At 41.9% G+C, this 21,989-nt stretch overlaps 1 protein-coding gene across 1 annotated transcript in view; it reads left to right on the forward strand.

Moving 5' to 3' along the window:
- The window catches only part of NCOA7 (nuclear receptor coactivator 7), a gene marked incomplete at its 3' end in the record, with an annotated part of 90,683 nt that overhangs the window by 49,311 nt on the left and 19,383 nt on the right, over positions 1 to 21,989 (forward strand). The window contains exons 4-8 of the mRNA XM_081998051.1: positions 14,705 to 14,784; positions 15,656 to 15,763; positions 17,169 to 17,270; positions 18,338 to 18,463; positions 20,779 to 20,963. Coding sequence (XP_081854177.1) covers positions 14,705 to 14,784; positions 15,656 to 15,763; positions 17,169 to 17,270; positions 18,338 to 18,463; positions 20,779 to 20,963 — 601 coding nt within the window. The remainder of the gene's footprint in view (positions 1 to 14,704; positions 14,785 to 15,655; positions 15,764 to 17,168; positions 17,271 to 18,337; positions 18,464 to 20,778; positions 20,964 to 21,989) is intronic.

Consider the following 21,989-nt stretch of genomic DNA (forward strand, 5'->3'; position numbering starts at 1 on the left):
ATAAAATACCCCTCTTCCATTATTTCCTTTCCAAGCTGAAGAACTTTGGCATTCCTTACACTAAAACTGTTTCATGGGTTTGCTTGTCCTTGTTATCCTTCTCTGAACCTCCAGAACCCAGGATGCTGGGACAAGGGATGTGTTTGTTCTTAACTCAGATTTTCTGACTTGATTTGCTGTGAGCTCTGTTTAGCACAGAGTGGGAACGAAGCAAATGTTTGCGGTCAAGAGGGAGCTGTGAGAGACTCCTTCAGTTACCACTGTTCTTGAGGGGGTTAAAAACCCAGACCCTTATCCTAAATTGCTTGTGTAAGTATTTGAAATATAGCAAAGAGTTTTGGCATGCTGCGCAGGCTAGGAGACGGAGAGAAACAGGCAGAGATGAGAGATCAGGCATACCCTTGTAACAGTGGCAGTAATTGTTGAGGGGAGAAAATAAAAAGGGTTACAGTGGAATTTCTGTCACTGGGAAGAAATACCAGGACTTGGTATTTTCTAAAAGGTACCTTCTGCTATAGCAGTTACTCAAAGTATGATTTAAGATAGTGATGTCTTGTGATGTATTCCACAGATTCCTAGTCAGACTAGGGAATGACACGGCTGGTGTTTGATCAGCTAAAATTGATCTCACTGCTGAAAGAATCAGATGGGTTTCCAAGGTTAGTCTGTTTTCCCAGGGCCTGAACTTTCAGGAAGAGTGAGTACTTGCATTCTTAATTATATTTAAATGCAGATGCACTTAACACCTCTGAAAATTGGCCCCGGGAGGAAGGGAGGAAAGCTGTGGGGCAGTTGGTCACATAGCACACAGCGAGGCTGTGGCAGGTGTATGTGTGCAGGAGGGGGAAGGGAAGTGAGAATTAATGTGTTGGGAGAATTAATGAAGAGGGTTGTCATATATCTGCTGGGGTAATGAAGGGAAATACGTCTGTGTGGTTAGTGAGTCCTTCACTTCCAGGATCCACTGGCTCATCGTATTGGGGTAGTCTGAACTTGGCCAGGTCGTGCCAGCTGCCTGTTGAGTCTCACTCTTGCTGAGCATGGGTGCCCAGTGAAGTCACTCTGAGTGAGTGCCTGCAGGGGATGTGCAGCTCCTTGGAGATGAGTTTGGTAGCGTATCTTGTCCTGGGGGAAAGGTTTAGACTCTTTTACAGGTTTTTCTCTTCAACATTTTGTGGGAGGGCTGTAGATCAGACAGACTGGATCCTTTACCTCTTCCCCCACCCAAGTTTCCAGGACCCACACCCCGAGTGCCGGCGGCGCTGTCCTCTGCAGCACGCAGGTGTATCAATGCCATAGTCTCTCTCTCAAGCTCAGTGACTCCCTGTAGCTCTCTGGGGATCTCTGCCCACAGCGGGGAGGACAAATATTCTCTTTGTAGTTTCAGACATGAGGTTTACACTTGCAAAATTTTTATCTCTTTAAGGCAGGCATATTCAGAAGCCAAGTACATGAGTATGAACAAGTGCCTTTGAAATCATGCTGCAAATGTTTTAGTCTCCAAGCAGAGGCATGAGGGAGTCATTGTCAGGGATTCTGCATAACTCAAGCCTGGTATCCTCAAGGCAGGCCTTTAATTTCTCTTCTTCAAAAACGTCCATTTTATGCTTGACATATGCTGTCAGGCGTTAACCTAAGTGTTTTGTAAAGCAGAACTCCTTTCACCTGCATTTAAAAAACAATACAAACTTAAGCCAGATCTTTTTTATTTTGTAACACTCTCGCTCCCAGCTTTCCACACTGACATTTCCTCACGTCTTGGAAGTCTGTTGTGATGTCTGTTGTGATGTTTGTGATGCGACTTGTCAGGTCACACTTGGTATCAGTAGTGTGTATAAACTGAGTTGCTCTTTTCTATCGCTCCTGAGGGTCTGCGTGATGAAGTGCTGGCAGTCAGCAACCCATCAGATGCTGATGTCTTTTCTGTACACAAAAATAGGGCATGTGTCCCCTGTCTTCAGAGTCTTTGTGATTTTTTTGTCTATGTTTTTGACCTGTGACCTTGTAGCCCTCAGCCGTGCTCTGTTGACAGGCTGATTTTCCTCACTCTATATTGTCCTTGAGTCTCTGATGTAGCGGATAGTCAGGAGTTTTATGGTGGTAGTGTTGTGATAGATGCATTTAGGTACTTACCTGAATGGGGTTCAGAAGCAATGCTGTCTGTCAGACCATAGAAAGACTAGTGGGCAGCTTCTCTTCCACCCATCTGCAAAGTGCTCCTGAGCCTACGTACACTCAAAGTGAGAAAAAATTCACTGAACTTTCTTTTTCTGCATCCCCTCATCTCTTGAATCACCGACCCTTTCTACCTCCACCTTTGTATAAGAAACCTGGAACTAGCTCTGTCACCATACCCCTCCCAGGGTGTGCCTTCATAAACGGTTTAAACCTATCTAAGGTGTCCATGCTGCTGCTAAAAGAGGATGTACTGCCTGTCCTCCTCCTGAGCCCAGCTGGGTGGTCCCAGTCCCGGCCTTCAGCCATCACCAGCCCAGAGAGTCAGGAGCTGCTTTCCCTAGGCTGGCATCTAGTGACCTCGGCCAGTGCAGGGCTGGTGGCAGGAACACATGGACGATGAAGGATGGTGGAATCGCACCTTTTGGCAACAGCTTCATTGTAGGTTGGTTTAAGCTGCTCATGGAGCTGTGCCCAAATCCAGTACTGGACTAATGTTGTGTCTGTTTTCGGGGGGAGCTATACAGAGTCATGTCACTATCAGGATAAATTTGTTGAAGAAATTAAGGTTAGATGTGTGAAAAGGTTGATTTTTTTTTTTAAGCATTGCTTGGTTCAAAAAGTGTATCTGGTGTTTCTTCAGGAGGGAGAAAACAAACAAACAAACTCAAAAACCCCAAACCAACAAACAAACAATGTGCAGTTTAAATTCTATGTTGGGGATTTTTAGTGTTTCTTAATGGAAGTCTTTGCTTTTTCTCATTCCCACCATTTTGTTTCTTAACTTAACCTGAATGAACTCCATCCAGCAGAGGCCTGAGAAAGGCAGTGTGAAAGCTTTTCTTCCTGTACCTGGATGATTCTTCAGTAACTGAAAACAGGATGTAGAATTTCCGTAAGAATTGGGTTCCTGACCACACCGTTAGATATCAAGTGTCTGAACAGTTAGTCCAGGCAAGTGACAGAAAATCAGAATGACCTTCTCTATCTGATCTAAGGATACATGTGGCATTCTTGCAGTTCCCAGTAACACAGCATATTTTGGTAGTGCGTTCAAAGATTGGCTGTGCATTTTGATCTGGTTTATGAGTTGATAGCACAAATACCTGCATGGAGTATACATCTGCAGGTGACCAGCTTAGCCGGAAAAGCTCTTTCACATGTGGTGCATAGGGGGGAAAATGCTATCCAAGGGAGCACTTACCAGATACTTTATTATTGTCTTTATCAAACTGAAAACGTAGAGTACTTCCCCCCGATTTTAAAGAAAACCAGGGAAAGTAATTTGTTCTGTTTTTTCATGTAATTCACCTTGCTTTTTTGGGGGGGTGTAGACTTCTTCTCTTTTAAGTCCATGGTCACTGTTGCAATGTGGTAAGATGGAAAAGACCCCACTGGCTGATAAATCTGGCAAAGCCCAAAAGTGCATTTTGTCCTGCATCTCCACCTGGCTTTGTCAGTGCACCCAAGAGGGCCTTTCTTCCCCCACAAGGAGAGCAGGATATTTTAGAGGTAGACTATAAAACACAGGGATCTTGGGGTAGATTGAATGGCCATGTCTTCCAGTTTCTAGTTCAAGATGATAGAAGGTATGAACAGCTTCTAGTCTTGAGTCTGCGCGTTTCTTCTATACGAGTAAAGCCAAACTCTGGATGGGGACGAGGTTTCTGGTTGCCAAGTCTGTGAACTGTCTTGTGCAAGCTGGTATTTCTGTGGAAGGTTGACTTAACATTGTGTATTTGCATAATGCTGATCATGCTAGTGGGGAACTAGGCCATACTATTGCCAAACAGTCTGAAGGATATAATAATGCAGTTCTGGGGTTCTTGTGTTCATAGCCAGTATACCCAGCAAGTTGGTAGTAGCCCACGCTGAAGCTTCTATTGCTGCATCTTTGCTTTGGCTGTTATTCACACTTCATACGTTGAAGATAGCATGTGTACTTGCACACTGTGTAATTACTTCTCTGATAGCTGTAGACCTCATGGATGGCCTATTTAATTAGGGCTATTTAATCTGCCCTGAGGTAGTAGGCATCCATTGCTTGCAGGCAATCTTGTTTAGCTAATAAATGTGGTTCATAAACTTTTGCTCTGAAGGACAGTAAAGCACTTAGCTGAAGATGTGGTATTTGCCTGCTGACTACAGTTAAACTAAGGTAGTGTTGATGTGAAGTAGGACTTTGGTCTGTCTTGTGGATAGCTCAGGTGAATAACGTGCTCCCAAGTCCATCTTGTGTAGGCTGTTGGAGGTTGGTGAAATAGCAGTGGGGAGAGACAGTTATTAGTGGTAAATGAAAAGCAGGTCAGGAAGAGTCGACGGTTTTGATGACACGACGAAGTAGTTATCCAGAGGGTGTGAGAACAAGCCCCTGTCACAGAAATGATGATCACTTCCTGTTGTCACAGGCATGTCAGTATTTCACTGTGACTATCCAGGGCCAGAGTAAATATATGGTTACAAGTCAGCAGGTATAGATCATGTATGTAGATCATGTATGCAGAATGCAGGAGAGCACTTGCAAATATTTTCCTGTCTGAAATTTTCTGTGGATTTCCTTTTGAATGTTAGGAGCCATTAATTTGGCTCATGAAACCATACCCCTGTGGCTGCCGTGAAGAAGAATTGGGGGTCACTGTCATTGCTGAGTAATATGAGATTGAAGGAATCCAGAACACAAAAGTCTTACACTTCTCTGGTCTAACTTCATAAATCTTATGAAACTTCAATCCTGGATGTCTTTGTATAATTGTACTGCATTACAGAAACACTTTTCTTCTGCCTTAAGCAAGCTACATTTTGAAAGTAAGAGTACCAAACTGATCTGCTAGGCCGCTTTACCTTAACTGAAATCAGTTGAGTAGCTGTGTGGGTTTTGTTCCTGTTTCACCTCCTAAACCCAAATCAAATGAATCTTGACATGTGATTCTTTCATTTTCTTTCAAATATTTGCATATGGGGGAGTTTGGTTCATCCTGTCAATGCTTTCCTCTACGTATTGACTTTACTTTCAAGTATGTTATCAAGATGTTGTATGGTTACTTTTACAGTTACTTAACATGCTCTAAATACAATCTAATAGCTGTTAGATTGAATAAGAGCTGTTCACTTTTTTTTCCCTTTTCTCCAAAGTATTCTCCTTTTGTGTAAGGAAAATTATTTTAACCTGTTTTGGTTTTTTTTAATTCCTGTACCACTTTTATTTCTGCTTTGCATTTGTGTAGCAGCATTGAAGAAACATAAATCTGGGAATTGTATATCTCCTAAAATTTAAAAATACTAATCTGATTTATAATATGAAATAAGATTAGCCCTGCAAATGAAGTTCTTTGCCCAGCTGCCAATGTACTGTCTTGGAGAAGTCAGAGGTCTATAGTTGTATAGCTTGTTTTGAACTTTAGGCATTTGAGCAGTCCCTCTTGGTTTTGACACTACTCTTTACCTGTGTTTTGCATTTTGACAAACACCTTCTGGTATTGTAGTATGGCAGTGTGAACTGTCATGTCCAATAAAGTAAAGAATGAGTCTATGATTGTATAAAACTTCAAAATGCCCTAGTGTAAAATCTTAGAGGGATGCGGTTAGTTCAGAGCCCTAAATTGCTCTTGGAAAACTTCACCCAGGCATTTATGCAAATCTTACACAAACTGAAGCAGGGATTGATATCTCAATGTCAGTTATCTCCTCCAAGAGCAAAGCCATGTATGGTTTAATAAAATTAACAACTGTTAGCTTTTTGCTCGGTCTTAATATGTATTTCACCCTTGTGTAAGGCGATGTTCATTTGTGTCTGCAAGAACTTTGCTTACAGAGGCATTCCAGTTGCATCATGGGGACTTTGTTTAGAAAGTCCAGAGAGGTGGTAGATGCCCCATCCCTGGAAACATTCAAGGCCAGGTTGGACAAGGCTCTGAACACTCTGATCTTGTTGAAGCTGTCCCTGTTCATTGCAGGGGGGTTGGACTAAATGGCCTTTAAAGGTCCCTTGCAACCCAAACTATTCTATGATTCTGTGATTCTATGAAAAATTGTATGAACCGTTCCCCAAAATGTGACTAGAAGAAATTAGATTGTTTTCTCTCATCTGTTTTCCTTTTCACTTCTCGAAACACAAACCACTCTCTTCTTTGCAGAGGTGCTCAGGATAATTGCATTTCTGTACTTTACTTTACCTAGGGATGTACAAAATTATTTCTTGACATCTAACCAGCTATTCAAAAACGATGTCAGTGCATGTTACAGTTCTGCCTCAAACCCAAAAGGGAACGTCGTCTTTGTTTTGATCCACAGACAGCTGAAGATGATGTTTGCTCATGCACTCAATCTATCTCAGAGAGGCTTAGGACACATAACATTTGCACTATGTAGGGCATTTTCCTCATCACAAAAGAAAAGCGTGTGTAACCAGTTTACTTAAGGGTAAAGACAGAGAGATAGGATCGTTGCAGCTGGGTGCTATTCTCCTGTGCAGCTGATAAATATCTTAACTTGTTCGTAATGTGTGTTAAGGAGCAAAGCCAGGTCCTTGTCAGACCTGAAGAGTGCGTTCATGGTCCCAAAGACTGTCAGAAACCTGTTGCTCCTCACAATAGCCTTGTCTTGCCTACTTTTGGCTACAAGGACCCCTCATCTTTCTGTTCTCTCCTTCCTTCTTCCCCATGACTCCAAATATTCACATTGCAGATAACTGCTTTGCACCTGGAAAAAGGTGGGGGAGTGCTCCCTGGGAGTCACTCACCTCCCTTTTCCCAGGATAAGGTTCACAGGAGCTGGAGGCAGAGGCCATCCTGCCTCTCACCATCCCCTGTTAGCAGAGGAATGGTGGCGCAGTCTCTGTCGACAAGGCACATGCATCTAGAATGGCTTTCTCTTACAGGCTTGCTGTGCCTTGGCAAACGTCACCATGACCTATTTCTTAAGTACTGGTCTCCACCCGCAGAAGTACATCTGTTTTCTCACTGATACAAGGTTATCGGTTGATCTGAATCCTTCCTGTGTCTTCAGACAGCACCTACAGCGAATGCCAGGAACCCTCTGCCTCTTCCTTTACTGGACATGCTCTGCACATCCTCCCTGCTCACAGCACTGCGCATCCCCTCCTTTCAACTTCCCTTCAGACCAGAGTGTTCAATATAAAGAGTCTTCTAGTCACCCCTCTTTGGTGCTCTTTCTGGGACACGCTGTTTCAGCAGTACTCTAGTTTCAGTACATTTCAACTATTGCCATACTGTTTTCCAGCTGACATTTAGAGCTAGACCACTGGGTCTGTTGGCTGCATCTCGCTGTTTCTTTACAGTAACGTGTCAAATTTTCCTTGTGACAGTTGGAGTGCATGAACTACCTCCCTCTGAAAGTGAGTAGGGAGGGTGTTTTGTCTTTTGGGTTTTTTCTTCTCTCCTTTTCCTAAACCTCACCGACCTTTTAAACTAGATCTTTTCTTCTCTCACTTCTCAAGCAGATACTCACAAAGGAAACTTTGAATGCAGCAGCGCACGTCTTGCCATCGTAAACACAAGAGCTGCTTATCTGCTTGGCACTCTTGGTGAGCGTTCCTCGTGCCCTGTGCTGTCCCTGAAGGCCTTGTGTCTCCTGCTCTGTGTCCACGTTGTTGAAATGTCAGCAAATAAAGTGGTAGCGATGCTGTCCTGGACAGCGTCTCCTTGGAAGGCTCCTGGGAGGAGGAACCCCGCTGCAGGGAGGCCCTTTGCCCTCACTCAGCTGGAGGGCTTTCTGGGTGTGCAGGCACCTCTGTGTGTCCCATTGCCCAGAAGTACCCCATTGCCCCCATGCGAGTGCTGTCTGTCCTCCAGCCCTGTGCACGGCAGTGGGGGAAGGATGGCAATGGATCTTCTGTTGCTTTGACTGTGGTGGGAAAGAATCGCTTCATGTTTTAGTGCAACACATCCAGGTGGTAATAAATTCTTAAAAATGTAACATGTAGCATTGCTTTGTGCCTCTGCAGAGGAGCTAAAGCCACATTTTGGGAAGGAAGGATTAAATAAAGAGGGAATTTAAGTTCCTTGAAAATACTTGCAGGTTTTCATGTAGAAGCTGCAGTTTATGAATATTGCATGAATATCAGTAGCCAAATTCTTATTTAAATGTGCCTTAAAATACCTTCTTTTATACCAGAAGGAGTTACTACCTTTTTTATATCAATTCTTTGAACTGCTTGTCATTTTTGTTGGGGCCCTGTGTTTTCTAGCGATCTCTTTATGCCTTTAAAAGACTTGCTTGGAAAATAACTAGTGGAGAATTGCAATCAAATTTTTATTGAGAACAGAGAAAAGTTATTCAAGGTGTAGATATTTCAGAATCATGTGCCTGGATTTATATTGATCGAGGAGTTGCTATTCTCCTATGGCAGGAGAAGATTTACTAATGAAGGAGCACAAGTGTGGTTGTTGAGTGACAGCTGCCTTTTTGTTTCAGGTGACTTCAGCAGTAGAGAAGGAGGAAGCCAAATGATAATATGATTCAGTAGAGGAAAAATATGCAAAAGTAGAGGTGAGGGCTTGGCAGGAGGCCGTGGGAAAAGCAGAAAGCAGAACAGAAAAACAGATACCTGATGTTGTGGGGTTTTTTGTTTGGTTTTGGTTTTTTTTTCTTCTCTTCTTTCAACATGGTAGCAGTCCACTACTCAAATCTGAGCAGGGAATGTTTCTGTCTAACTTCCTGCCTTTTCCTCAGGAAATAGGTCTGATCAGATGACTAAAAACTTTTTCATGGATGTGAACCCCAGCTGCTGCAGCTGGCTAAAGGAGGGAATGGGGCTGGGATAATGTCTCTTCCTAGGAAGCTGCTGCAGCCTCTGGGAAGTGCTGGGATTGCAGAGTGGGTGTAGGGTGTCCCAGAACAGGGATCAGGTCGCTGTGGTGGTGGGGTTCACTCACACTTGACAAGAACTGAAAGAAAGACTTTTTATTTAAAAGTAATAATTTTAATGTGAATGCAGTTTACTTTGAGAGCCATGAGAAGGTGCTCGTGGGCATACGATAAATCCCATATGCAACTCTGCATGTAACAGCATTGCTGAAAGTTATTAAAATGTTGGTCTAGAAAGCATAAATGGAAAAAATTGTTAAAATAAATTGATTTGTCTTCCTCCTTCCTCCTCTACCATCCCAAGCAGGCCTTTTATGTTCTTGAGGTCTCCGTGTCTTTCTAGAATGACTTAAGTGTTACTTATTATGCTTCATCTCTGTCAAGATAGTTGGTATCAGGCCTCATTCACTGATAAGGGAACTACTTGTTTGCTTAATTTCTTATCAGTACTCTGATGAGGTTACTCCAAGTGATAACTGTTCTCCTCTTGAATTTATTGCGTTTTAGATTCTTGTAAGCTACCTTCAAGTTTTCACTCCTTAGTCCTGGTGCTTGGCTAGACTGTAGCTAATACAGTTTTGTTTCTTCTAACAAATCTGTCATAGAGATGTAGGACTGGAATGTCCTAAACCAACAGTGACATATTCAGCAATGTGGAAAAATATGACTAGTATCTTACAGTTTTAAGGAAACCCTCATTATGTCATTGCACAAATTAGTGTGGTCTTTTTGTATCTTAAAATCTGCATGTGGTTTTCCTTCCTCCATCTCAAAAAGGATATAGGGACAGCCTGTTTGTTCAGAGAAATAGGAGTCAAGAAATAAGTATGCTAGAATTAGTCAACCTGAAAAAGTGAAACAACTAAGAGTAGATGTTGGAAATTGTGACATCATGAATGGTATGCAGAAGGTGCATATTTATTTGTTCACCCTTAAAATAACATTAATTAGGATGTTCAGTGAAATTAATCAAGTATAAAGTACAAGATAGGAAGCACTACTTCATGTAGCACATCATGATACTGTGGCGTTCATTGGCATCGGACTGGTATGAAGGGGCTGGGCAGTTCAGTGGATGCTGCTCCTCTATGCTGGGAAATCCATGATTTCTAGAAGCTAGAAAAATTTCTCTATATGCCGCCTAAGTGTTTGTTAAGACAGAGATTAATGAGTAAAATGGACTTTTGGTCCAAGTATGCCATTGCCTCTATTCTCTCAGGTTGCTGAATTTACCTGGTGTGGTAAGTGGTCAGTCCTTTGGCCCCTTGTTTGCTTCAGCATTCCTTGCTACCATTACCAGATGTCAGCCTCACTGATGGCTCAGGAACTGTTGTGTAAGTTCAGCTGTCATTGCCAGTGCTGTGAAACCTCACACTGATTTTGGCCAGCAGCAGGTTAGTCTAACATTGGTGTTGATGATATTGTCTTGCAGTGGCATGTCCTATGTCAGTGTGAGCAGCCTGGGATTCTGTTGATACTTCTTGACCTAGTCAACCTACTTACACAGCTATTTACATAGTTGCAGAGGTGTAATTCTCCTATCTTGCGTCAAGGTCTTTTGGATGAGAAACCGATTGACCTCTTTTGTCACACTCCTTCAATAATTGCTTTCCAAAACTATTCCTAGGTAACTTTTTTGTAAGGTTTCCCATAGCGTTGCAAAATGAAATAGTCTTGCAAAATAGTCTGCTAGGAAACTGAGTTAGGTATTAACATATCAATAAGGGCAGAAAAATTTCCATTCTAGACCTACCTGTTTTCAATAGACCTATATTTTCTTGCCTGCTCTCACTTGGCATTCTTCTCCTCATTGCTCATTAATTTTACTATTTTTACACAACTCTTATTTTACATGTTTCCTGAAATCACAGAGAGGCTCAGTCCACCCACTCCACCCTTTCCCTAAAAATGCAGTGTGATCAAATTTGCATTAACACCTAGTCAGATCTCATGGTTGTATGATCCCATCTTCAGTATACATGCAGTGCAGGAAAACTTGGGAGGCAGAGCCGTGAATCACTTCACCACTAAGCAAATGTCTGAGTTCAAAAAGTAGCCAGTGGTGGCTTTTTTTTTTTTTAAAAGCCTGTGGAGAGGTGCAGCTCTTCCATATAGTTGTGTCGGAAAGAAATGTGGTTTCTGAGGACTTCATCATGCCTGCATGTGCTCTGGGTGCCTTTGGGACTACAACTAGAGCTAGCTGCCTTCAGATCATGTCAGAAAACATTTGGCTTCCTGAAGGAAAAATCTGGGAGGATAAGGGAACTGGTATTGAACAGTATATTGTGGTGTTTTACTTGCTTTGCCAGGCTTTCCACCCCCTCCACTGTAACCATTCATGTAGAACATAATTTGTGACCTTGGCCTCGCTACATGTGCAGTAAGTGGGGTTAGCAATACCTGTCAGATTTAATGGTTTCATTGGAAATTTCTCCTCTGAAGGTCTGAATTTTTTAATTTATAATTTTAAAGCTTTATAGCACAATTAGAAACATAGACTAGTTCAGACTTTCCAAAGTGATATGATGTGGTTTGGAATTGCCAAAGCCTGCCAAGTGTTTATGCTGAGTTTAATGATGGTGTCCGGAACACCTTGTTGGTTGGATTTTATTTAAAAAAAAAAAAAAAGAAAAGAAGAAGAAGAAGAAAAACTACATCCATTCCAAACAAGAAGTGTCAGATTTTGGTTTTGGAAGACAGGTGGGTTCACAGACTCTGACTAGTACTTTTAGCCTCTAGCTAAACAGGCTGTACAACGTATCTTCTTGCACATAGATGTGAAAGAAAAGCAAGCTGTCTGATTCTTTGGCTCCTTTAGGCTTTAATAACAAACCTTTGTTGGCAAAAGGACTGTATTATGTTTAGTCTAAACTTGGCTTGTCTTTTGAACTTTTTCTCTTTTACTTGTCTGTAGAGTTTTGGGTTTTCAACTATGTGTGAGTATCTAGCTCACTCTTCTGTATTTTACCACAGTTGTGTTGGGGGCCCTACTAAACAAACAGTCCCACAATCCTGTCAGCCAAGAACTATAGCGTATTGTATGTCTCCTTGCAGCACAGTATTTCAGGTTATAACTTTTCAGTGAATAGTATTTTTTAAACTCCAAACTTACACAGTTACATTGCATTTTACAGGGTGGGGAGAGAGGTGTGAGAGAGAGGAACATCCCCTCCCAGGTAGGAAGCTGTAGAGGGGAAAGTTATCTGTATTGTTAGAGTATTTTTTGGTCGTCTTATGCCACGGTGGCATAGTGGTTGCTGTCATGGTCAGCTCTTAGTCACTATCCCACCTTCCAAAGACAGAGCTTTGGAACAAAAATACTTAACTAATACTAAACTTCATAGGCTCTGCAGAGAAACTGCTTATTGCATATTATTACTCCTCCCATCCACACACAGACTTGAACTTTTTCACATTCAGCAGGTACAAAATCTCTCCCTCTCCCTGTACATCTCTCCGAGCTACTTTGTTTTTATTCCACCCCAGCCCAAAATCTTACTGATGCATGTCTAGTTCATGTGAAATAATTGTTCTTAATGGTTTCCTACTTTGTGTGCTGTTTTGGAGCTAAGCAAGAGTTAATGTATCTGAAAACTTGTCTACGTTTTCGAGCTAGACAAAATGATTTACTAGAAGATGAAGTCTACCTGTAAACCTTTCATGTCTCTCCAGTGATAGGTCACAGGCAGCTTAGGTAGTTTGCCTGTGTGGGTGTGATACATAGTTCTAGTTATCCTGGAGTAGTTGACGTGGTATCTTCTGAGTAGCACAAAATAGTGTGAACTCACTCATTGTTAGTTGGGGGAGTTTCTTCAGGCAGGATTGTGTCCATATCGGCAGTTGTACATAAATAATGGATTAAGGAGACATCCACTGTTTGCCACTTCTTTGTCTGTCATATTGGCATTGTGTTTCTGATGGTTTAATACTGTGCTCTGCTAAACTCGTCATTACCCGTTTTTCCATCCTTCACCACAGACTGCTTTGATTTTGATCAGAGGAAAATGGTGTGACAATGGTGGAAATACCAATGGTCAGAAAAAGGCAGCAAGAATGCTAATGAAAAGTTTACTATGGATCTCCAGTCTCAGAGGTGAAATGTCTGAGATCATTGAGTGATGCTCTGTTCCGAAATGCGATCAGGGGAAAAGCCAACATCGTCCTGATCTTCCTCTTCCTACTTCTGTCCTTCGAGTCATGTGTATTATCCACATGTACTTAAATTGTTTGTGTTTAGTCCTTGCATGCTTTCTGACTGTATCAAGTTGTGGGAAAAACGCCTTTGCTGTCGGTGATGTCACTAACCATAGCACTCCTCGCGGCTGCGTCCCTGGCAGGTGGTGGGTGGGGTACCCCTGCAGTAAGGCCTGGATGTACGCTGAGCTGTGTGCCCCAGGCTGGGCTCTCGTGGGTCTCTGTTGACTGAAGGAGACGGTCTCTGTGTAGCTTTTGGAAGACGCTGAGGCAGCTCCCAGCATTAATCTCGCTGTGGAAATGGGCTGGCAGAAGGGTCAGGTGCAGCACACTTCCAGGCCCCTCCTTTCTCCTTGTGTACATTACAGTGGGGCAGGCGAGTCCTCGCCCTTCTTTTTACTATCTGCCTCTTGCTCTCTGGAAATAGGAAAGGTTGCAGCAAAGCCTGAATGCAAGCCAGAGGCCCTGCGCTGCCGTTTCCCATTCTTCCCTCCCTGACCTTCTGGAGCTGCTGGCTTGGACCACGGGAACCCCAGGAGGGCAGCGTCTCCCCACTCCTGGCCCTGGCTGCTGGATTTGCCGGGCCCAGCCCTGCCTTGCTTTCTCACCTCTCTCCGTTTCGGCTGGGCTGCAGCACCCTGACGGAGGCAGCAGGACCTTTCCGAGGGGCCGGGCCCGAGCAGGCTGGGCGAGCAGGGCAGCCATGCTCGGCCTTGCTGCGCCCCAACCCCACTCCTGGAGCTGGGGCTGCGTGCCGCCCTCACCCCCGCCAGGTACATGGGTCTGGATGTGGAAGGTTAGCCCCATGGGGCTGGGGGGCTGGCTGGGCAGTTGGCATCCTCCCTGGTCCTCGGCCTTGCTCACCCTCTGCTGTGGTGAGAACTGGAAATAGCAACCCTGCTCACGCTGCTGAGAGCTTACCTGTGCCTTTCAGGTCCCGCAAGCGTTTCTGTAAGTACAGTGAGTTTTGTGTACTGCAGCTGATTGAAAAGGTCTTCTGAACAAGCCTTGTGCTTTCCAGTGCTTGACTGTATACTATATGCATGCATGTTTTGCCCAACTCTGGGCATACATACTTTTACCTTCAGAGTTTAAAATAGTATTTAAATATGACGTACTGGTGGTGAAGTGGTGATTAACCACTATTTGTTGCAGTTGTACCGATGCAGTATCCATGCATACATTCATCTGCTGGTTTCTACCTCAGCTCATCACACAAAATACTTGTATCCAACAGCTGAATTGTGTAGGAATCACAGAGAAAAACATGGGAGTAGTTCTGTATCAGTGTGCTCTCATGTATGTATTACTCTTGCAGAGTTCCTGAATGACTACTAAACCTGCTGTACTTGATGAAGTTTTGCTTGCCTTGCAATGCAATTTTAAGGCCTAATAGATATTTTTGATGTGTCCTCTTGTTCCTGTTCGCAGCTGCAGATCTCTTTCAAACCATGTTGATAGGCAAACATCTTGAAGGTCAATTACTTGAATAATTTTTTTTTCTCCTTAGATGACAATCAAAACAAAACCAATGAGAAGAAAGAGAAAAAAATGGTTTCTCAGAAACCCCATGGTACCATAGAATATACTGTAAGTATTGGTGTGTGCTTTGTTCATGTCTGCATTTTGAAAGTGGAGTTGTTGAGGTCGAGAGGGAGCCAGTGTCACAAAACTGAAAGCACTAGGTGAATACTGGCTGCAGTTTGTATCCCTCTCAATAGGGATTGCTCCAGATGTCATTGTGTGGGGAGAGCTAGGCTGACGTCCTGAACCACTGTTCAACCCAGGTCCTCTGCCTCTTCTCGCAGCTGTCAGTCCTATTTTTACTTCTGCACGATGGCTCTGGAGTAGGGCAGTCAGTTTTCATATTCTGAAAAATACTTCCATTCCACAGTGTTGCTTAGGTCATCAAGTAGTTGGCCTGTGCTTGATCCTGAGATGACGCGAGACCTCTTTCTCTAAGCTGGAGCAGGGCAGCAGTGTGCTGCTGTGGTGGCCCAGAGGACTGGCTCTGCCTGGAAAGTCTCTGTGTGAGCCGGCCAGGTCCCTGAGCGGGGGCTGCACCCCACCTTCCATCACGCGGAGGGACTGTGGAAAGCTTGTGCCTCAGCTGGGGGCAGCACAAATGCCTGACGTGCTGCGACTGCTGAAGGTGTAATGAACTTTCCAGTGTGCGTCCTTTCTGTACTTGCCAGACCAGTTCTGAATAAGGTGATACTGCTTTAAAGTTTTAGGAGAAAAGGAAAGGGACATCTGTAACACCTCTCCATTTTATCTACTGTATAGCATGAGAGAATTTTTTTTTTTTAATTAATGTTTGCTTCACCTGTAAGCTATTAAACAGGAAGTGTGTTGGGATCATCAAATCTGTTCCCTGCAAACAGTCTATTAGATGATTTTAGTTCAGCTGGTGTGCTGAATGTGTTCACTATGGTATCTTAAGCTTCAACTCTTTCTTCAGGCTGGAAATCAGGACACCATAAACAGCATAGCATTAAAGTTTAACATCACCCCAAACAAGCTTGTGGAGCTCAATAAGCTTTTCACGCAGACGATTGTGCCAGGCCAGGTAAGTCTTTTATGTTTTTTTAAGATGTGAAACCTGATTATTTGCTATGTATTTAAAAGCTTTTTACTACTTTCACATATCTTTTAGGTACTTGGATACAAGGATAATGGACAGTAATTTAAATCCCTCAAAGGGGAACTCACTAGATCATTACCTGGAGTTGGGGGAGGGAGCTTTTTAATTGCTATATCTGACTTCTGTTATTTATTTACTGTCATTAAAGCTTAAAGATGACTCTGAAGCTCAAGAGGGTAATGTAGCTGTTCCAACAGAGTCGAATTCTTGAACAGCCTAGATAAATGCTCTATATAATACATTAAAGAATTAGAGAGTTAGGTACAGTAATTGAAATGGCTGTTTGCCATTATGTTGGGGATGAGCCATTCTCCTGTAAGATGGGAAATAAATGGAGATAGACTATTTTTGGGAAAGGCAGGTAATGGAAATGCAAATGTGAAGGCCAACACCTCGTTCACAAAGCGCAGATCTTTATTTCTGCTTCACAGACACGAAGAAATTAAAGTATGCATATTTGCAGATGGGGAAACTGAGGCACAAAAAGATGGTGCGACTTGCTAAGAATACACAGCAGACAAAAGCTGGGATAAGCAAAATGGTTTTATTTTTCTGAACTTTTTTAGTTTAAAACTAAACTGTGAACATTTTTTTTTATTTTAGAAGTATCTTTCTTTGCTCTGACAGTTACAGCAAATGGATCTGTGTTTTTATTTGGGGTGGAGGTCCAAAGCTGTACTGCACTTTTAGTACTGCTGTACTAAAAATCTTGGATGTTCACTGTGAGTGAATGTGAAAATTCAAACAAAGCATTATGTTTTTATATACACTTATATTAGTGTAAGGGTTTGGTTTTAAATGTAGTACATGATGCTAAAATGCTGGTTCATATAAGGAATATTTTCTTAAATTTAGAGATGCAAGTATGTTTTTGGAAACAGACAACCTGTAGCAAAGTGTTACAAACTTCAAGCACTAAAAATCCCCAATCTTCAACAATAGCCTTCTCTTTGGACCAGTTAGCTGTTACTGTAAAATGACTATTAACGGTCATTAACTTGTTACTTATTTTGTAGTTGTCATAGTTGCAAGTCAACCTGATGTTGTATCTTTGGGGAAAAAAGGAGGTTTTCATTCTGTGGAAAATGTTTTATTTTCTTGCCTGTGCTGCAAAAGAGAATGAAGAGCTAGATCCTGTAATTAATTAGACCTGGATGGGCTCTGCATTGCCACCTATGAAGAAAGACTCCAGAATAAGTAGTTGTTAAGGAGTGCATTGCAATCATGAGTAATCAATATTGGGTTGTCTTTCTAGTAGAATGTAGTGTCTATAGTGAGTAACTTTTTAAAGCTTGTGTCTTACTGTTTTGACATATGTGTTTGTATTTAGATTCTCTTTGTTCCAGAAACAAGTGCTGCGAGGCTGTCTTCTTTCAGTACTGGTGCTCCCGTTTCTCCTTCATCATCAGATGCCGAATATGATAAACTCCCTGTAAGTCAAACATTGGTTCACTGGTCTTACGCTCACAAAATAATTTCTGATTCTGAAGCTGAGATTCAGAGCTGTGTAAATAGCAGTTTTTTGAGGTTACAGTTCAGATGTTGTGTGTAGTGTTGTTAGTACTGAGTAACATTAATTTTAATTTGCTGTGCTAGAAAATTTACCATCTCTTTAAAATATGCCAAATTACGGGAATTCTGTCTGAGTGTAGAAACCCAGTACAAGTCCAGGTGGGCCCAGAGTCTTATCAAAGCAATTGGAAGTGGTGTAGTGTATAGTTTCTAAAAGAAAGTTAAATATGAAGAATTATTTAGCGTTTCAACCTGGAGATTTCTGTGCTGCTCTGCAGTCCAGAGCCTTGATTCTGCACTGGGATCCCTGAGCACGGAGGCTGTTAGTTGAGTCTGAGCAGCCAGTTTCTTTCTAGTTAAGTGTATTATGGTGGTACCCATACATAGACTTGTCTTATATAGACAAGGCTGCTGGATTTAATCTTTGTGAAGGGCCTTGGCATAGCTGATCTTTCATTTTCCTTAGAAGGGTGGTTGGCCATGATGATTTTAGATAGTAGTTTTAGGGAGTTTAGCTGTCGTTGATGTTAAAGCAGTTAGACATTTCAAATCTATAACTAATGAAAAGGAAAGTGGAGAGAAGCCTGGAGTGAATAAGTGTACTACCTTAGTCTTACACCTCTGTGCCACCTGCACTGGGAATCACACCAGTGCACTGTGTGCAGAGGTCTTCAGTGTAGATGAGGTGGCAGGACTGGCCCTCTGTTAATGAGAGTACCTCACTGAAATTTGGTGAGCTGACTTGCCTTGGCATTTTTTAATTTCTTGCCAGTTATTTGTATGGAGGTTTTTCGTAATGTTAGGAGCTTTTTCTTCCATACAGGATACTGTAGGAAGTTTATGTATGTATGTATATACATGACCACCACTTTTCTTCCTTAAGCAAAGGGAAAATAGCTGATTGAACCTGGCCTTTTAGTTGCCCAAAATCTAAAAGTATATGTTTCTAGTCCTGTTGCTCTGCACTGAACTTTTTCTTTTTTTAAGGATGCTGATTTGGCAAGAAAGGCCTTCAAACCAGTTGAGAGAGTCCTGTCATCTACTTCAGAAGAGGATGAGCCTGTGGTTGTTAAATTTTTAAAAATGAATTGTCGCTACTTCACCGATGGTAAGGTAGGTGGAACCTGGCTGTTAGGCATTGCTTAAGATTCTTTAAAAGCAAAATCTGTTTGGATAAGTGGGAGATGAATACTGGGAGAGTCAAATATGCTCCCCATTTGTAAAGAATGTAAATGTTTGGTGGCTTTATCTACCACTGCTGTGTTTATTGGTACCATGATGATAATGCTATATCATTTTGTTCTTTCAGTTATTTAATCTGTTATGATAATTGCATTATGAAAGAATACGCATCTTCATTCCCTTACCATGTCTTACCAGAATTATCTCTTTAAGAGTGTATTGCTAGATACACAGACAAAACTGCACTTTAGAGTTGTGACATATCAGGATTAGTTGTCCAGTTCCATCAAATTTTGCAACAACTTTATAAAACAAGCACATGCCTATCTATCTCATTTATGACTTTAAGCTAAATTTTAACTGTTTCCAGGGCAGTGTTTCCAAATTTGGCCATGATGCTTCTGCACTTGCTAATGAATGTCATGCAAACCCTAATAAAAAGATAAATATTGCATGATATGACCTTTTCTTTCTTTTTCTTGCAAGTGTTCTTATAACATACAAGTTCCCACTGGGACTGAAACCCTAAGTTTTACAGCAGCTGTTTTAGAAGTGAAGGCATAAAGCTTGGGCAGTATTTTAGCCCTCTTTTCTTCTCAAGGTTGCAAGACACTGTTGTCTTGAACTGTCTAGTTTGATATATCTACTCCTGTTGACTCTGATTTCAGTTAGATGTCTGCATGTTTGGCTTTTCAAGTTCTCTGGTATTTATAATACTGGAGATGCCAACCATTGTAGTTTAAACAGATTTTTCCCTTAGTCCTGACTTCTGTAAGATGAATGTGTTTACACCTACAGTGTTTGGCTTCTGTTCACACCGAGTGGATGTAGGCTGCATTTAACCACTCTGCAATTTTTTAGTCTGCTGTTCTGTAGAAAGTAGTAGAGGGCTACTTTATGTCTTGCATATAAATTAGGGCAATACTGTCGCTTTGTTATGTGATGCTTGCAATGTGCAGAGGATACAGATTGCCAATTTTATGGCTGTAGGACTGAAAAAGTAATTTCTAGTCAGAACAATCAAAAGTGGGATGGCTTCTTTGCCAGTGTAGCTAAAATCCCTTGTTGCCTTGCTTCCTTCAGTGGCTGGCTCAGAAGTACAGGCTACTATTGCTCTTCTGGCTAAATAGTGTTACATACCTGTGAAAGTAGCCTCTGCACTTGGATTCTGATTCTTTCATCCAAACACAAACCAGGCTTGTGTATGTGAGTCATACAGAAGCAAATGGGAAGTACATACAGACTTTGCTTTACAAAGGAGTGGGCCCACTTGCCAGTGCCAGGCCATCAGCTTGGCATCTCCCTGATTTAAAAAAAAAAAAAAAACAAAACCAAACAAACCAAGTTTGTGGTCCTTTACCTGCCTATTTGTTAGCCTTCCTTGACTTGCCTTGCGCATGACCTTGGATAATGAGTAGTATCTACAGTGTGGGTCATTCCTGTTGATCAGCAGCTCCTGTTTGTCAGATGTCATGATTTATGCACAGCTTTGGAGTTGGTCTGGTGAATTTTGTAGCAGGAGGAAGACTCTGGAAATCTTTTTAAACCGTGAAAAATGGTCAGTTGCCATAGGTTGAATGCTGAGTAACGGCTGATGCAGCCTCTTACTGAATCTGTGGCTAGTGTACTTTTTGAAGAATTAAATGCATCTTCTATGGCTGTGCAAAATATGCTTGGATCAGTGGTAGAAGCTGCTTCCAGACTGGGGAGAAGCTCTTTCATATCAGGTCCCTATATATAGAAGCTTTTTGCATGTAGCTCTTGGAGAGTAGATCAAGGAGGCCTGTAATGTAGCTTAGCATAGTAACTATGACATTTCCATGAGTAGGACTGCCTTCAGGTGCGCTGGTTGCATGTAAATTCATGTATTGTATGAGGGTGGCTGCATCTAGAATAAAATTGTACTTTGTGGTTTTTTTTTTTTTTAAATCCACTAACCTATTTTGTCAGAGATTGATTACCAATCTGCAGTTTTAGCTTGTAGCAGACAGCACTGGAAATTGAATAGTTCACATGTTCTTCTTCCTTATCAGCCAGGAGCTTGGGTGTCACTAAGTAACGTACTCTCCTTACAGTATCTGACTTAACACGGTTTGAAGCCAAAATATTTCATTAGCAAACATTGCATGATGGGGTATAAAGAGGCAGGAGAGAGATTTTTCTTTTTAGGCCAGTAGCCAAAAATCCAATACCAAATGATAAATTAATTACTTGTGATATGCTAACTCTTCCTTCTCCTATTTTAGGGTGTAGTTGGAGGGGTCATGATAGTCACTCCAAACAACATCATGTTTGACCCACATAAGTCAGATCCTTTGGTGATTGAGAATGGCTGTGAAGAATATGGGCTCATCTGCCCCATGGAGGAAGTTGTATCGATAGCTCTCTACAATGATATCTCTCACATGAAGATTAAAGACGCATTGCCATCGTAAGGAGTGTTCTTCCCTGAACTTACATTTACAGATTTTTCAGTAAGGGTCATGGAAATGGGGGGTTGAAAGAGTAGAGTTTTAATGCAGCAGAATAAAACAAACCAAGGGAGGAAAGTGCCACCAAAGGAATGATTCATTTGTGCTGTTCTTTGGCTTTCTTTTTAGAACACTTCAGTGGCAGTAAAGAGAAATGGGTCATGAATATGGGAACCACAGTGCAAAGGAGATCCGTAAAAAAACAGTAATTAAAAGCATTGGTGGCATGCCATGGTTGGGCTCTTGCACTGCCCGGTCTCTTGGGTTATTGCAGTGGAAGTGAGGAGGGTTAGATTTGGACCATTTGTTGTGGACTGTTGTGAGAGGAGTATTTAGAACTTTAGATTATAACAGCACCTTAACTGCCATCTTCAGGACTTACAGAAATACCAGTCTGTGGAATACTTCCACTTAAGAACCAGGAATGTTTTGGGAGTTAGGATTTGTAATGCGTAACAGACTTTCTGGGTGGGTTACTTTCATTTATAAGTAGTCTAGGCACTGCTTATATATTTGTTCTAAGCAAGTTTGTCCTTGTAGGCAATACCTGTTTGATCAGTGAAATTCATCTACTTCTCTCCCATTTTCTCACTTCAGGAAAAACTTTCCAGATACTTGCTTTATGCTCATTACTAGAGTATCTAGTAGCTTCCTAGTAACTTTTTAGTGATGAGAATCTTGTATTCTCATTTACCTCAGACTTTTTAGCAGTAATTAACAGCTGAAGTTCTATGTTGTTAAGTTTTTAAGAATTTTCCATTTTGAAATTTTTTAAAGCAGGACAATTATAGAATGAAATCTTCGGGCAAGTCTGCATTCAAGCAGTACATTTGAGTAATGGGGAGAAAAGAAAAGGAAAAAAACCCAACTCTTGCTTGTTACTGTTTTTGCAGTAAACATGTTCAAACAGGGGTACGGCTTATCTCCAATTTGCGCTCTTCTCGAAAGTACATTTGTACTGACTCCTTGTCAGGTGTGGGAAATAA

This window comes from Phaethon aethereus, assembly GCF_964289735.1.
Source record: "Phaethon aethereus genome assembly, chromosome: 3".
NCBI lineage: Eukaryota > Metazoa > Chordata > Aves > Phaethontiformes > Phaethontidae > Phaethon > Phaethon aethereus.